General features: G+C 39.0%; 1 protein-coding gene across 3 annotated transcripts in view; it reads left to right on the top strand.

Moving 5' to 3' along the window:
- The window catches only part of LOC107712729 (filamin-A-like), a 47,103-nt gene extending 31,801 nt beyond the window's left edge, over positions 1–15,302 (top strand). The window contains exons 27-47 of one of the 3 annotated variants that reach the window (XM_016518059.1): positions 2,400–2,556; positions 2,646–2,835; positions 4,114–4,137; positions 5,111–5,358; positions 6,571–6,657; positions 9,063–9,162; positions 9,244–9,384; positions 9,546–9,674; positions 9,965–10,138; positions 10,233–10,394; positions 10,503–10,706; positions 10,857–11,009; positions 11,117–11,239; positions 11,336–11,602; positions 11,775–11,912; positions 12,028–12,143; positions 12,817–12,949; positions 13,162–13,338; positions 13,429–13,647; positions 13,850–14,053; positions 14,173–15,302. In XM_016518059.1, coding sequence (XP_016373545.1) covers positions 2,400–2,556; positions 2,646–2,835; positions 4,114–4,137; positions 5,111–5,358; positions 6,571–6,657; positions 9,063–9,162; positions 9,244–9,384; positions 9,546–9,674; positions 9,965–10,138; positions 10,233–10,394; positions 10,503–10,706; positions 10,857–11,009; positions 11,117–11,239; positions 11,336–11,602; positions 11,775–11,912; positions 12,028–12,143; positions 12,817–12,949; positions 13,162–13,338; positions 13,429–13,647; positions 13,850–14,053; positions 14,173–14,357 — 3,331 coding nt within the window. In that variant the 3' untranslated portion in view covers positions 14,358–15,302. The remainder of the gene's footprint in view (positions 1–2,399; positions 2,557–2,645; positions 2,836–4,113; positions 4,138–5,110; positions 5,359–6,570; positions 6,658–9,062; positions 9,163–9,243; positions 9,385–9,545; positions 9,675–9,964; positions 10,139–10,232; positions 10,395–10,502; positions 10,707–10,856; positions 11,010–11,116; positions 11,240–11,335; positions 11,603–11,774; positions 11,913–12,027; positions 12,144–12,816; positions 12,950–13,161; positions 13,339–13,428; positions 13,648–13,849; positions 14,054–14,172) is intronic. The other 2 variants (XM_016518061.1, XM_016518060.1) reach the window with 2 other exon arrangements.
- Positions 15,303–16,011: the final 709 nt, after the last annotated feature.

Below are 16,011 nucleotides of genomic sequence, written 5' to 3'. Positions count from 1 at the left end.
GATTCATTTTTCCAAGAACCCCCTCTTTGTGACGCTAATCTGCGGTGATTGGTCCGATTGGTCTCATTTTCATTTCATCATGAGCCTGTAATGCCTGATAAAGCAGCGTTTGTGAGCGCAGTGCTGCTTTGTGTAAAGCGTTACCAGGGAAACCGCTATTTTTACTGCTCCAAAAGCTGCATCTAGTGGCAAAGAATGAATTTGCATTTTCATTCAGACCAACGGGAAAAGACTAACAAGTGGGCGGGGCAATATGCTAATGTCTCATTTAAAAAATGACTCCTTTCAATGATTGAGTCGACTCTTTCTTTTGAGAGACAATAACTTTATACATAGTGCACTTCCAGATTTAAAACTTTGCAGGATGTTTTCATTCACTTCACATTGTTACACACTGCATGAAAGGTAATTTTCAAAAATCCATAATAGGGGCACTTTAAAATTATTAAAGGGGTCATGAACTGGCTTTTTTTATTATTTTATACTGTTGTCTGAAGTCCACTTATCATGTTCACGTGGTTTTTACATTAAAAAAAACATCAAAATCAATAAGTAATAGACTATTTTCTACCCTGGTTTTGAGGTCGGCTCGAGAGACGCTCTGTTTTTATGGGCATGCCGCATTGAAGACTTGGAAGTAAACGCCCACTGCTATGATTGGATAACAGTTTTGCATAGTAAACTAACTTTCTGTCTGTCTGTTTGACAAGCTATGTCCTTCATAGTTGGAGCTTTCTGTGACTTTGGTTAGACACGTACACATAATCAGGACATATCAAGTGATCTCTAATAAAGCAATAGTGACATAGTACAAATATTTTTTACTCACTAAAGTGTGCTGCGCCATTCCTGTCGGATCCAATATAGACGGCACAGCATTGCTTTTTAATCTCAGTCTCTCTGCAAATCCAGTGTCGACCTGTGTCTTGTTTACAAAGGAATCCGCAGTGAAATGAAGCGAACAAACGCTCAATGTTTTACTCTTGTGAGCTGAAACTTCATTAAAAAAGTTTAACCACGCATTCCTATTATTTGAATCTGAAGGAAGGTTATGCAGCGACGTCCTTCCACAACCAGGCACTGCACAATATTTTGCGATCTTTAACGGCATGTTTATTGCTTGGTTGCTCGATCCAGATTAGCGCCACTAACCTTATTTCCCTACTATGTCATGAGCGAATCAGTGGGCGGGGCTACATAATTGGACGTTGATATTCTTCTGTGGAGGCGGTGTTTAACCTATTACAGGCACATTCCAGGATCTGGCGTTCGCTGGGCCTGGTGTCAATAAAAGCTTTTATTTCAGTTAGGGCTGGACAATAATTCAATATCAATATGTATCGCGATATAATTTTTTTCAATAACGGTGATATGATTTTTAAACACATTTCCGATATTTCGATATACATTACCAGTTTCCCATACATTGATTTATTTGTGCCGTTTGACTTCGTTGAATAAACATGAGCACTGCACGTTTCAAAATCATAACACGGCGCGGGTGTTTTATATGAATGTATCTCTGAAGAGAACGGACTGTCTTCAGAAAAGCTTCGATGGCATTTTCATTTGATCTGATAAAAGTAGCATTCATGAGCGGAGCTGCTTTGATTACAGCCATTACTGGAGAAACCGCTAGTTCTATCACTCTAAAAGCGCCTCCTGCTAGCAGAGCATGAGTTTTCATTTTAAATAAGCCCGTCTCCAGCAACATTTCCAGTTTTTGTTGTTGTTCAATTTTTTTGTTTTCTGCAGCGACTCGGAGCACTTTGAAATGATAGAAATTAATACTTTTATTTAGCAAGGATGCTTAAAATTGATCAAAAGTGATGATAAAGGCATTTATAATGTTACAAAAGATTTCTATTTCAGATAAATAGTGTTCATATCGATATCGGAATTATATCGTATCGACCGAAATTAAGAAATATATCGTGATATAAATTTTGCCCATATCGTCCAGCCCTAAATAACAAGAACGTTTTCAGTTCTGAAACTTACAGGATATTCTTTTAGTACGATGACCTCTTATATCTCAAAAGCTCATGTAAAAGTTGATTTCTCAATTCATGACCCTTTTAAACAATAATAATAATAAACAAAACTTTATCAGACAGTATTGATAGTGAGTACTTTCAATTAAGAACTATTTGAAGGATGTATTTTATAGTTTATATTAATATTTAACAGCATGAAGTAGTGTGCTCAGTAGAAGGTCAGTTTTTGCTGCAGTCTTGAAATTGCCATTATAGTATTGTGAAATTTCGATGGTATTGGCATCGACTACTGGAGTTGGTATTATAGCAGGCCTGGCGCATTTTTTAACTCCCCTGGTCCCTGTCGTCCCTGCGGTTGATTTCCCCTCTCTCACACACTCTTCTCTCTCTCTCTTTATTCAGTCCTTATAAGCTGAAGGTTCTGCCCACTCATGATGCTAGTAAGGTCCGTGCCAGCGGCCCTGGTCTGAATACCACCGGTGTGCCTGCCAGTCTGCCTGTGGAGTTCACTATTGATGCCAAAGATGCAGGAGAGGGACTTTTGGCTGTCCAGATCACTGTGAGCTGATGCTTCTCTTTACAGATATAAAGTTGCCATGGTCTCATTCAACCTTTTATGCATTGTTCTGTTCTTAATGCTTGTTTTAGGACCCTGAAGGGAAGCCAAAGAAGGCTAACATTCGTGATAATCAGGATGGGACATATCTTGTGTCCTATGTGCCTGACATGACTGGCCGCTACACCATTCTCATCAAATATGGTGGTGATGAGATCCCATACTCTCCATATCGTATCAGAGCCCTGCCAACGGGAGACGCCAGCAAATGCACAGTCACAGGTATGTAATGCTCCGGTCGTATCAGTAATGTACAGAATGGTCATTTATTTTGACTGATTGCTACCCATTGCAGGCCCCTTTCCATTCATTTCAAACTTAACTATTGAGCTCTAAATACAGAGAGTAATATAATAATATAGTAGGACAGCATGTTGTTGAAATTAAAACGATATATAATCGGAATTGCTTAATGTGATAATCAAATATTACTTAATCTTTATTACATTAAACCTGAAATACAGCTGAAACTCTGTATCCTGAGCTGCACATGGTGCCATGCTTCACTTTGAAACTGGCAGTGCATAATTTGCAAACAGCCAAAATATAAGTTTAAGTTTAAGTTTTACACTTAAAAATAAAAAATATTAGAATGTAAATACTAGCATTGTGATTTTACTGTTGTACTTTATTTATCAATCAATCAATCAATCAATCATTTATTTCTATAGCACATTTAAAAACAACACAAGTTGTATCTTAAATATTGCAATACTACTGCACTGTGAAATAAAAATGTATGTAATATTTTAATAACAATGACAATAGTGTTTATTTTGCAGTCATATTGAATGTCAAAAATTAAAAATAAAATAAAATAGAATTTGGCTATGAAAACCAAATATTTCAAATTTTTCTGAATCGTTCAACCCTTTAAAGTATGGTTCACACATCAAAAAAAGTTTTAGATTTTAGAAATATAACTCTTCATATCATCTGGTGAAAATTCCTGTATTTCTTACATTGTTTTCTTATCACAATATATGTATAGCAAAAAAGGCTAAATATTGCAGTATCAGTTTTTCAAAATACTTTATTTTTCTGCGAAATAAGCCAAACTGCTTGATGTCCATATTATAGAAAGGAGAGGGTCAATGCGCCTCTTTATTTACCCATTTCTGGTGTTTTAAGATGGTCTGTCAGTGTGCACACTGAGTGGAGGGATCAAAATAAATTCTGTGGCTTGGGAGCCACTGGAAAATGAATGTTTTGATGACTCTCCACTGTGTTCTTTGAACCATTTTTCCATTTAATCTAAACCTCAGTGTTCAGGCTGGTTGTCACAAGGGAACAGATTTTTATCTTTTTGTGTAAAGTTTGTTCTGTGTACTGCTCCCATCTTCATCCCCCACCCAGAAACACACCTCCTGTTGTGCAGCGCTGCTCACATTCCCATCACTTCATTCCTCACTTCTGTTTTATCTCTTGCACACATTTTGTTGTATTTTGCCCTGATTGTTACTTTTTCACTTTTTCTCGCTCTGCTTCACGGTCTCTCAGTCTCAATTGGAGGTCACGGTTTGGGTAAGCGCTTTGAATAATGCTCTAGTCTTGTTATTTGGTACTGCATGCAGAATTGCACGGTGTCCGATACTAAAGGCCTTATAATTTGCCATCCTATCCACTACTATAGCTAAGACGTAATTCATACTGCATGTAGATAATCTTGCGTTTCAAGTACAACCGCAAAGTAGTTGTTGACTGCAGGTGACTAATGACTAACTTAACAGGTCTTTAATATGCCTGTATGGTGGAATGTACATGTGCTGATATTATTTAATTATTATTGTATTATAATATTTTTTTTCTCTGCTTTCGTACATTTCTTTTGTATTAGTGATCGCATTATTAAATGGATAACTCTGGAAATTGAGGTAGCAGACAAAAAGGATAGTGGATCTATCATTTTGAAGTCACTGAGGAGGAACAGATGCCTAGATCAGTGCTTTCTCAACCTTTTTGACCCAGAGTCCCCCACCCCATAAAGGCTAAGATATTTTTGGTATTTTTAATGTAATGATGACAACAGCTGTTTATTTTCAAGATTTATATTAAAACAAACTGGGAGTTCTAATATATTGAATTAACCACCTTTCATTTTTTTTGAGCGAGAGAGAGAGAATCAGGAATTAATGTGTTCAGTTAAAACAGTGCTTTAACACATTATTTTTGTTGTAGTATTTGAATTTAGGTTAAGGTTTGATTTTAATATGATAAATTATTTGTTTATCAATGTCTTCCTGTGGTCTCCTTGGAAATTTGCTGAGGCCCTCTAGTAGGCCATGGCTCTCTGGTTGAGAATCATTGGTCTAGATGAGAAGCAGATCTTTTTAAATGATCGATCCTAAATCTCTAAAGCTGTTGCCTTGACGCTCCAGACATTTTGCATCTAGTGCATGGTGGAATGTAACTCTGGAGAGATGGGTACTAAACTACCTAATAACAAAACATCTGCCTGCACATTACCTGTTACTAAACCTTTCTCTGTATTCTGTAGGAGCTGGAGTTGGTCCAACTATTCAGATCGGAGAGAAGACTGTCATCACCGTGGACGCGAAGGCGGCTGGGAAGGGCAAGGTGACATGCACAGTGTGCACTCCAGATGGAGGCGAGGTGGATGTGGACGTAGTTGAAAATGAGGATGGAACGTTTGACATCTTCTACACAGCACCACAGCCTGGCAAATACGTCATCTGTGTGCGCTTCGGTGGCGAGCACATCCCCAACAGCCCCTTCCAAGTCACGGTACATATATGCCACACAGATCCTGTGTTCATATGGAGCACTGTTTATTCATTTCAAATGTTGAACTCTCACAGGCAAGCCTTTCCAGCGGGATAGTGTGTTAAATATACCCTGTGAACCTTTAGTGCAAAACCGTCATTACAGTGTGAATGAATTCGTAGCTCATTCTTGCAGTTACACTGTGGTAAGCGTCAACATGCCTAGTGGATTAGTAAAAAAAAAAAGGATAAAGGATTAGTTCATCCTCATGTTGTTCCAAAACCATATGATTTTCTTTCCTCTAGTCTAGGGTAGCGGTTCTCAACCTTTAGACTCAAAGGCCCCTCATTGTCCAACAACAAAAAAATTCAAAGCCCCCCCATTATTGCCATAGATATTTTCTCTGGTATTTCTGCTGTAATTATGACAGAGCTGCTTGTTTTCAAACTTTGTTCACAGAAACTGGGAGTGATAATATATTAAAATTAAGACAAATTTATTTTGTGATTTCTAAGATTCAAGATACTGTGTCTGTTTCTTAAAAAATAGATTGAGACATTTGAAAGACAAACTTTTTCAAGCCAACAAAGTAAACTTCTAGCCTAAATGTTTTTAATTTTATGCAACATGTTTATAGCATGTTTTGATACTTCTACCATGTTTTAGCATATTAATGAGAGATTTTACATTTAAGTTTGAATGTTTAAATTTGAATTTTTGACAGTTGGAGTTTGAAGAGTCTTGGCTCATTTGAATAGTCTGTCAGTGTAGATCTATGAGATTTTTGAGAGATTTGATCGTCGATTTAAAGAAAACCGTAAGTCTGATCAGATAGAAAAGATGCAGCATACAGTATGAAGTCAGAAAGTCCTCAATACTGTTGCATTCGCACACAGTTTAGTTATTTACAGGAGTGATGACTGTATTCTGTAACCAATCTTACTACCATTTTTCTGCATTTCTTAAATATAATTAATCTTAAGTTTACAGTTGAATTACTGTGCTGAGGCAAATATCAGACATCATTTAGTGATATTTCAGCCAATTCCTAACACAAAAACAGTGGTTTTGGAAAAACATAAGGGTAAAAAATTACACCATTTTAATTTCGGGATGTGCTGTTGTTTGTAAAGAATCTAGATCTCTTAAAGCGGGTTCCTGGTAGAGCAGCTTTGAACCAGAGGTGGTTGTTATTGAAGGGATTTCATCTTTGATTCTGTTGCCCTGTCTCAGGCTTTGGAAGGTGACTCTCCTGACCAACTAATGCAGCAGACCCAGAACCTGCAGTATGCCTACGCGCCCAACATGGGCCAGCCATGGGTACTGACACCCCTCTTTCATCCCCGTCTCCATTCTCTGCTCTGCTACTGATGAGTCCCAAATCAGTCCTACGTCCTTCCCTTTTTCACCCTCCTGTTTTTCCTCTTCCTCCAGGTTTAGGGTTTATTTCACCTCATTTCCAATGATTCTGCCTTCATGTGGACTCTTGAATACATTTTCTTTGAAACATAGAATGACAGCCATTTTGGAAAGCAATAAATGTGGGGAATCTACATTTGAACAAAATGGCTGGTTGTTGCCGAGCTTATGCTGTGTGTTTGACACTGTCATTGTCTTTTGTGTGGGCATTTAGATGTTGTTTTTGTGTGTGGTACATCATCGTTGATCACGTTGTCACTTGTCTGCTTGGCTTTTTCTCCACCCCCTTCTCCAGATTGGTCAATCACTGACTGATCCTGCAATCTCTCATTAGAGTGTCATTCTCTCTCACAGTGTTGGTGGCTGCATCATCATCCTCGTCATCCTCATCTCCATTATCATTGTTTTGTTTTTGTTTTTAAGGGTACTGTTGTCATGTCTGCTGTTTATGTGCTTCATCTCCATTTTTGATATATATATACAAAATGTTTGTTTTCTTGACATCAAAATCAATATACTCTACCGTTAAAAAGTTTGGGGTCACTAAGATTTTATTTTATTTATTTATTTATTTTTACTTTCTATTCTATTCTGAAAAAAGTGCATCACGGTTCCACAAAACATTAAGCAGCTTAAACATCTTTTAACATTGATAATATTAAAAAATGTTTCTTGATCACCAAATCAGCATATCAGAATGATTTCTGAAGGATTACGTGACACTGAAGACTGGATTAATGGCTGCTGAAAATTCTGCTTTGCTATCATGAGAATAAACTACATTTTACTGTATCTTTGATCAATTAAATACAGCTTTGGTGAGCATAGGAGACTTCTTTCAAAAACATTTTAAAATGTTATCAACCCCAAACTTTTAACACTAGTATATGTGGACATCAGCCATAATTTTATATTATCAGGATGACAGTTGAATATTACTCTTTGTCTGCCATTGATCATTTATATTGAGTAGACTCATGACCTAGTAAATGAAACGTACAGTGGAATAAAAAGTAATATTGAACAAACTAAGCAATTAGTAAATTCAGATTACTTGACGTAAACCTCAGAAACAAACATGTTAGTTTTAGATCTTGGGGTTCTGATGGCAGTCTTGAGTTCAGTGTCCACCTCATGGTTAGTTTTGATCTGTCTGAATCCCCTCTGCTTCCTCACAGGCTACAGACAGGCAGTTGGGCATGAACGGACTGGACGTAGCTGGACTGAGACCCTTCGACCTGGTCATTCCTTTCACCATCCAGAAAGGAGAAATTACAGGTATTCTACTCTACAAATCAATCAAATAGAAATGTCCTGATTTCTACAAGAAGATTCTTATGTGTACCCGATGCCTTAAAGGTGATGTAAGAATGCCTTCTGGAAAAGTGGCCAAGCCTGATATTACAGATAACAAGGACAGCACAGTCACAGTGAAATACGCCCCAACTGAGGCTGGTCTGCATGAGATGGACATCAAATACGATGGAATACACATCCCAGGTAAACAAGCCTGTGATTGGTCACTTGTTTCTTTTTCCAGCCATACTAACAAGTTTACAAGAGAATTAAATGCTTTACAAAATGTCTTGGTTTAATCAATATATTGGGGAAAAAAAATAAAATAAATTGTTCAATTATGAATTCCTCCTCTTGCCTCTTAGGAAGTCCACTGCAGTTCTATGTGGATTATGTCAACAGTGGTCATGTGACTGCCTATGGTCCTGGTCTAATTCATGGCATGGTTAATAAGCCTGCAGTTTTCACCGTCAACACCAAGGATGCTGGAGAGGGTATAGATGTTCACATATTGACTAATTCAGCTTTTAATTCGTCGTTTCTTATTTTATTTATCCTATTTATTTGTATTTCTTAATTTTCTTATTAGTTTTATTTATCCTATTATATATATCCTATGTATTGTTTTTTTTTGATTGTTCTTATTTTATTAATTTTATTTCTATTGCTTAAGCCATTAATTTATAGTAAGTAATGCCGCTGGTTTTTAACAGACAAGAAAAAATTTGTGTACTTCTCCCAAAACAATGAATATTTTGCATTATTTCTTAATCTTGCAGCTTCATTGATCATTTATATTGAGTAGACTCATGACCTAGTAAATGAAACGTACAGTGGAATAAAAAGTAATATTGAACAAACTAAGCAATTAGTAAATTCAGATTACTTGACGTAAACCTCAGAAACAAACATGTTAGTTTTAGATCTTGGGGTTCTGATGGCAGTCTTGAGTTCAGTGTCCACCTCATGGTTAGTTTTGATCTGACTGATTCCCCTCTTCTTCCTCACAGGCTACAGACGGGCAGTTGGGCATGAACGGACTGGATGTAGCTGGTCTGAGACCCTTCGACTTGGTCATTCCTTTCACCATCCAGAAAGGAGAAATTACAGGTATTCTACTCTACAAATCAATCAAATAGAAATGTCCTGATTTCTACAAGAAGATTCTTATGTGTACCCGATGCCTTAAAGGTGATGTAAGAATGCCTTCTGGAAAAGTGGCCAAGCCTGATATTACCGATAACAAGGACGGCACAGTCACCGTGAAATACGCCCCAACTGAGGCTGGCCTGCATGAGATGGACATCAAATACGATGGAATACACATCCCAGGTAAACAAGCCTGTGATTGGTCACTTGTTTCTTTTTCCAGCCATACTAACAAGTTTACAAGAGAATTAAATGCTTTACAAAATGTCTTGGTTTAATCAATATATTGGGGAAAAAAAATAAAATAAATTGTTCAATTATGAATTCCTCCTCTTGCCTCTTAGGAAGTCCACTGCAGTTCTATGTGGATTATGTCAACAGTGGTCATGTGACTGCCTATGGTCCTGGTCTAATTCATGGCATGGTTAATAAGCCTGCAGTTTTCACCGTCAACACCAAGGATGCTGGAGAGGGTATAGATGTTCACATATTGACTAATTCAGCTTTTAATTCGTCGTTTCTTATTTTATTTATCCTATTTATTTGTATTTCTTAATTTTCTTATTAGTTTTATTTATCCTATTATATATATCCTATGTATTGTTTTTTTTTTATTGTTCTTATTTTATTAATTTTATTTATCTATTGCTTAAGCCATTAATTTATAGTAAGTAATGCCGCTGGTTTTTAACAGACAACCTTAAATTCATTTGAATGGCCCAAAATGAAAAGCTGGTTACAATATTTGTCATGTGTTCATTAGGTGGTCTGTCTCTGGCCATCGAGGGTCCGTCAAAGGCAGACATCAGCTGCACTGATAATCAGGATGGTACCTGCACTGTGTCTTATCTACCTGTTCTTCCTGGTGACTACAACATCATTGTCAAGTACAATGACAAGCACATTCCTGGTAGCCCTTTCATGGCCAAGATCACAGGTGCTTTAAGAGCTGCTATGATATTTAGATGGAAAACAAGTCAATTTATGTCCATTGTTTGAAGTGATGCCATCAACTCTGTGTTTGTCCACAGGCGATGACTCGATGCGCATGTCTCATCTGAAGGTGGGCTCAGCTGCTGACATCCCTCTAGACATCGGCGAGCTGGACCTCAGCCAGCTGACCGCGTCTCTTACCACCCCCTCTGGCCGGGAGGAGCCGTGTCTGCTCAAGATGCTCAGGAATGGGCATGTGGGTAAGTGTTACGATGGAAGTGACAGTATGTGAAATGAAATGTCACATTTCACAAGGGTGAAGTCTGCAGTTGTTCTAATCACATCTATTTCTGGTGTCTTCTCTCAAGGTATCTCCTTTGTGCCCAAGGAAATTGGAGAGCATCTTGTTAACATTAAGAAAAATGGACGTCATATTCCTAATAGCCCCATCTCAGTCATGATCAACCAATCAGAAATCGGTGATGCCAGCCGTGTGCGTGTAACTGGTCAAGGCCTGAGTGAAGCCCGTACCTTTGAGCCTGCAGAATTTGTCATTGACACCAGAGATGCAGGTAATTAACATGTTTAAAAGCAAAAATGTTGGATTCATTAATTTTTTTTATGCATTTATGTATTTGATTAGTTTTATATTTTTTGTATTTAGTTTATGTGTTTATTTGTATTTTTTTTTTTTTTATTCAATTGTTTGTATTTATTTTAAGGATATGGAGGACTCAGTTTGTCTATTGAGGGACCCAGTAAAGTAGATATCAACACTGAAGATCAGGAAGATGGCACCTGCAAAGTCACATATTGCCCCACAGAACCAGGAAATTACATAATTAACATCAAATTTGCAGACCAGCATGTTCCAGGTATTTATTAGCAGTGCTGTACTTTCCGAATGGCAGTTTTAGTTGGTCAGTTATTGATGTATGATTAAATTGACTGTTAAACTTCATCCGTTATGCTCTTCCAACAGGAAGTGCTTTTACCGTCAAAGTGACAGGAGAGGGTCGGATGAAGGAGAGCATCACCCGCAGAAGAAGAGCTGCCTCTGTGGCCAATGTTGGCAGCCAGTGCGACCTCAGCCTGAAGATCCCCGGTAAGACCTGTGGGAAAAATATTAACATAATCATTATTAACAATCCCCTCCTTTAACGCACGTACATCTGTTGCCCTCTGTGCTTTTGATCCACAGAGATCAGCATCGCAGACATGACTGCTCAGGTGACCAGCCCATCTGGCAAAGTACACAAGGCAGAGATCATGGAGGGAGAAAACAACACATACTGCATTCGCTTCGTGCCCACAGAGATGGGTATGCACACGGTCAGTGTGAAGTATCAAGGTCAACATGTCCCTGGATCCCCCTTCCAGTTCACTGTGGGTCCTCTTGGAGAGGGAGGTGCCCATAAGGTCCGTGCTGGAGGCCCAGGATTAGAGAGAGCAGAGGCAGGTGTACCAGGTATGAGATGGCATGAACAACTTGAACCCATTGGGACATCTTTCACCTTCAAGCGAAAATCCCCATTGTGTGGAACATGATTGAAAAAAAAACTGCATTTCACCTGCAAAAATTCCCAGAACAATGATAAATGTGACTGCACCTCAATGCTTAATGTTTTCCCAATGTGCAGCTGAGTTCAGCATTTGGACCCGTGAAGCAGGAGCTGGTGGTCTGTCCATTGCGGTAGAGGGACCCAGCAAGGCAGAGATTGCTTTTGAAGACCGCAAGGATGGATCCAGCGGTGTCTCCTACATTGTCCAGGAGCCTGGTGAGGCTTTTGTTCTGGACTCTCCCTGTATATAACACATTTACACTTCAGGAAGTTTGTTCATTCTTATGGAAAGTTATAAGTGTCTAAGCTGACTGGTCTCAATCCATTTCAGGTGACTATGAAGTATCCATCAGGTTCAATGATGAGCACATCCCTGACAGTCCATTTGTGGTGCCAGTGGCCTCGCCATCGGATGACGCCCGCCGTCTCACTGTTGCCAGTCTTCAGGTGAGGCTTCGAGAAAGACAGACATTTGTCCACCCAAAAAAAACTCCAAGTGAACCCTTGGCACAGCAGCTACGATGACTGTGAAAACATTACCTCACATTAAACAAATCAAACTTCGCTTCATGTCATGGTACTGCCACAAGTACAGGAAAGGAGAGGTACACCACATACTCTCACATACATACACACCTTCGGTAGCTGCATAATGGGTACATCTTTTACTTTTTTCATCTGTTGATAAATTAAGTAAAAGGTTGCATACACCAATCACAACAAAAAGGCCTCAGTTATCAGTTGCTGCTGTGTTCATGGGCTGTGCTGGGGTTTCTGGGATACTGAAGGACTGTTTGTATTTCTCGTGCCTTGTCCTAAAGGCTCCCAACAGCCCTACCGTCAACATGGATGGAAATGATAGGCTAAAGGGTTAAAGAGGGCAAAAGAGGCTAATTTGTTTTTCTGTTCTGTGACTTTGAACTATTTCCTTTTGTGAATTGCTGGGGGTGGAGGGCTTTCATTTCTAGGTCTCTCAAAGCCTCTCTCTTTAACCCTGTTAGCCTGAAGGTAAGCGATGTAGAGAGTCATATTAGGCGAGGGTCTGTCGCATGTTTGTAGTGTCAGATTTTTATGCAGTTTTTGATCCTTGGTTGAGTGTGGCAGTGTCATGTTAATGCAGGAGTCTGGATTAAAGGTGAACCAGCCGGCCTCTTTTGCTGTGAGCCTAAATGGGGCGAAGGGAGTCATCGATGCCAAAGTTCACAGCCCATCTGGAGCGCTTGAGGAATGCTGTGTTACAGAGATCGATGAAGGTAATGATGGCTTGGTTTGACTGTGTTTTGCATTGTATGCTCGCACTTCAAAAAGCCCATTGAGGCATTTACATGTTTTTGGAAATGAAGCATCCAGGATAAAGATTAAGAGCTTCAAAAAGGACTTAAATTATATTACTTTGATTAGCTCAAGGCTACCAGTATTTGTAATTTATCTTCAACTGCTTTCCTCTTGCTGCCTTTCCTCACAGATAAGTATGCTGTGAGATTCATCCCCAGGGAGAATGGCCTGTACCTGATAGATGTGAAATTCAATGGTTCTCACATCCCTGGAAGCCCCTTCAAGATCCGTGTTGGTGAAACTGGCCAGGCTGGAGACCCAGGAATGGTGTCTGCTTATGGAGCTGGTCTGGAAGGAGGCACCACTGGTACAAAGAGCTTTAGATATCATGTATAGTGTGATCTTTTATAGTTGTCAGTGTGACAGTGCAACTGACCCTACACCACTACCTTCTCAGGATCTCCGTGTGAATTCATTGTGAACACCAGTTCAGCTGGCCCGGGTGCTTTGGCAGTGACCATCGATGGGCCTTCCAAGGTGAAGATGGACTGTCAGGAATGCCCAGAGGGCTACAAGGTCACCTACACACCTATGGCGCCTGGAAACTACCTAATTTCTATCAAATATGGTGGACCATACCATATTGTTGGCAGCCCGTTCAAAGTTAAAATTACAGGTAAGAAAACAATGCTTAAGGTTCAGTTTTATAACAACAATAACAACTTATAACAATTACATACCATGATTTATCTTAGTGTTTTAATTTTTTTGTTTGTTTGTTTTTTTGCTTCATTTGTCAACTAAAAATGTTATCATGGTATCTAATTGGTGGTGGGCAGAAAAGTTATTGTGCATAATTTCAAATGTGTCCTTTGCAGGCTCCCGATTGGTCAATAGCCACAGCATGCATGAGACTTCATCAGTACTGGTTGACCCTGTGACCCGCAGCGTGACGACAAGCCAGCAGGCAGCACCAGGCTGGGGCAGCTCTGATGCCAGCCGTGTAGTTGCCAAGGGTCTGGGAATCAACAAGGGCTTCATAGGACAGAAGAACACTTTCAGTGTGGACTGTAGTAAAGCAGGTACGGGCAAGAGATGGATGACTTTAAACAATTAGGCTAACTATTAAACATTCCGATCCATATCAAACGTTCCTGTTCAATGCACATGTTTGACTCTGTATTTCCATCTGTCCACTCAGGGAGGAACATGCTCCTGGTTGGAGTGGATGGGCCCAAAGTGCCCTGTGAAGAGATCTTGGTGAAACACTTGGGTAACCGTCTCTATAATGTGTCCTACCAGCTGAAGGAGAAAGGAGAGTACATCCTGGTGGTGAAATGGGGCGATGAGCACATCCCCGGGAGCCCGTATCACATCACTGTCTAACTGCCCTCCAACAAAACCTCCAACACCATCTGAGGCTCCTTCCAACATCAAATACATGAACACTGAAAACTCTCTTGTCCTCCTCCTTCCTTTTTATGATTCTCTTATCCAGTATTTTCCTGCACCACTATTCAGCTTTCAAGTAAGAGGGGGATTTAAAAGAAGCACCTTGTCACTGTATGCCAGTCATTTTTGGATCTCGTTACATTTGCTGCATTCTATAATCTTTTAAATCAGAGGGTCCTGGTGGCTTTTGCTCCGTGTTTGGTTTGTTACTGATCTTGTCCTTTACACAGAGTAGCTGCTAGTATGTTTTGCCTGGTTTAGGAGACTGCTGTTCCAGTCATAACTGTACAGAGTAACCATTGCTAGTAGCAGAAGAAATATAGATGTGATTCAGCCGCTTGTTTAACAAACTTGTTTTCATTTAACTTACCATTGGGTGAAGTGGCGCTTAACCATAGACTGTCACATAGACTGAATTAACACTGGTACCAAAGCTCTGCTGGTCTGACTTGAGTGTTTTGAATATTTTTCAATCTACAGAGCTGCATGTTACTTCCGTTTGACCATTAAGACATTTTTGAAAATGTCACTTAGGTGCCATTTAAAACCGGGATTGTGTGCCAAGTGATTTAGAAACCAAAGGGAAGTTACATAGCAGAATAAAGATGACCATGTCATTTGGCTGAAAGTGTAACGAAAGGGAGATTTTTGATGCATACTGCTCGAGTTATTATTGGTTATGTAAAACACACTTGGAAATCGTAACGTTTGGCAAAATGTCACTTGCGCTCACTTTGTCAGCTCTTTAGCCCTTTGTGCTCCAATGTCAATGTATAATCAGTATTCCAGAATTTTAAAAAAAATTGTCTAAAAAAAGTAAAGTTTTGATTTACAGTATTTTGATACACAATAAAGTTGTCTTAACTATTTTTCTGTCAATCAATGTGTAATGTTTTCATTTTCTCGTATACCCCCCAGTTTTGAAGTATTAATTTTGAGAACATCCAAGATTAAAGTCCTTAAAGTCACCATGAAATCAAAATTGGCAATTATTTTATGAAATATTTCAGTGTTTATTATAAATTATTTAGCTATGCACATAATTTTTTTAATTCATGTGCTCTAGTAATCAAAAAATAAAATCACAATAATGCCAAAACCAATTAAAGTTCAAGAAGCCATTTCACTCAGATACAAGACACAATTGGGATGAAAAGAATACAGCTTCTGTTTCAATGTAAAAATAAACTAAATATACTACTAAAAGAAACCTACCATTAGATAACATGGCTTGATGAACACTGGCACAAAACGTAAAACTACTACTACTGTATGTGCTTAGTTACTGATTCATCAAATCAGTTCTGGCTGCTGAAGAAATCTTTTGAGTAACTCTAAATCAGGTTGACGGCCTGTGGCTGGCATGCAGAGGAATCAAGACACTCAAGATACTGTACATAAGCAGCTGTACTCTGTCCATATAAGGTATGACAAGTCCAGTTTCATGACTATGGTTTCCAGGGCCCTGGATCTGTTTATTACTTCAGGCCCCTGCTCGTGAGGCCCCTGTTGAGGAAAGTTTTGACCATCTTGTGACGGCCTTTACGTTTACTTTGATTTGAATAAATATGGTGATTTGACTGCCTTT

Source organism: Sinocyclocheilus rhinocerous, unplaced genomic scaffold, assembly GCF_001515625.1.
Source record: "Sinocyclocheilus rhinocerous isolate Xijiao unplaced genomic scaffold, SAMN03320098_v1.1 scaffold418, whole genome shotgun sequence".
In the NCBI taxonomy this organism is placed as follows: Eukaryota; Metazoa; Chordata; class Actinopteri; order Cypriniformes; family Cyprinidae; genus Sinocyclocheilus; species Sinocyclocheilus rhinocerous.
This window is presented reverse-complemented; position numbering and strand designations above follow the sequence as displayed.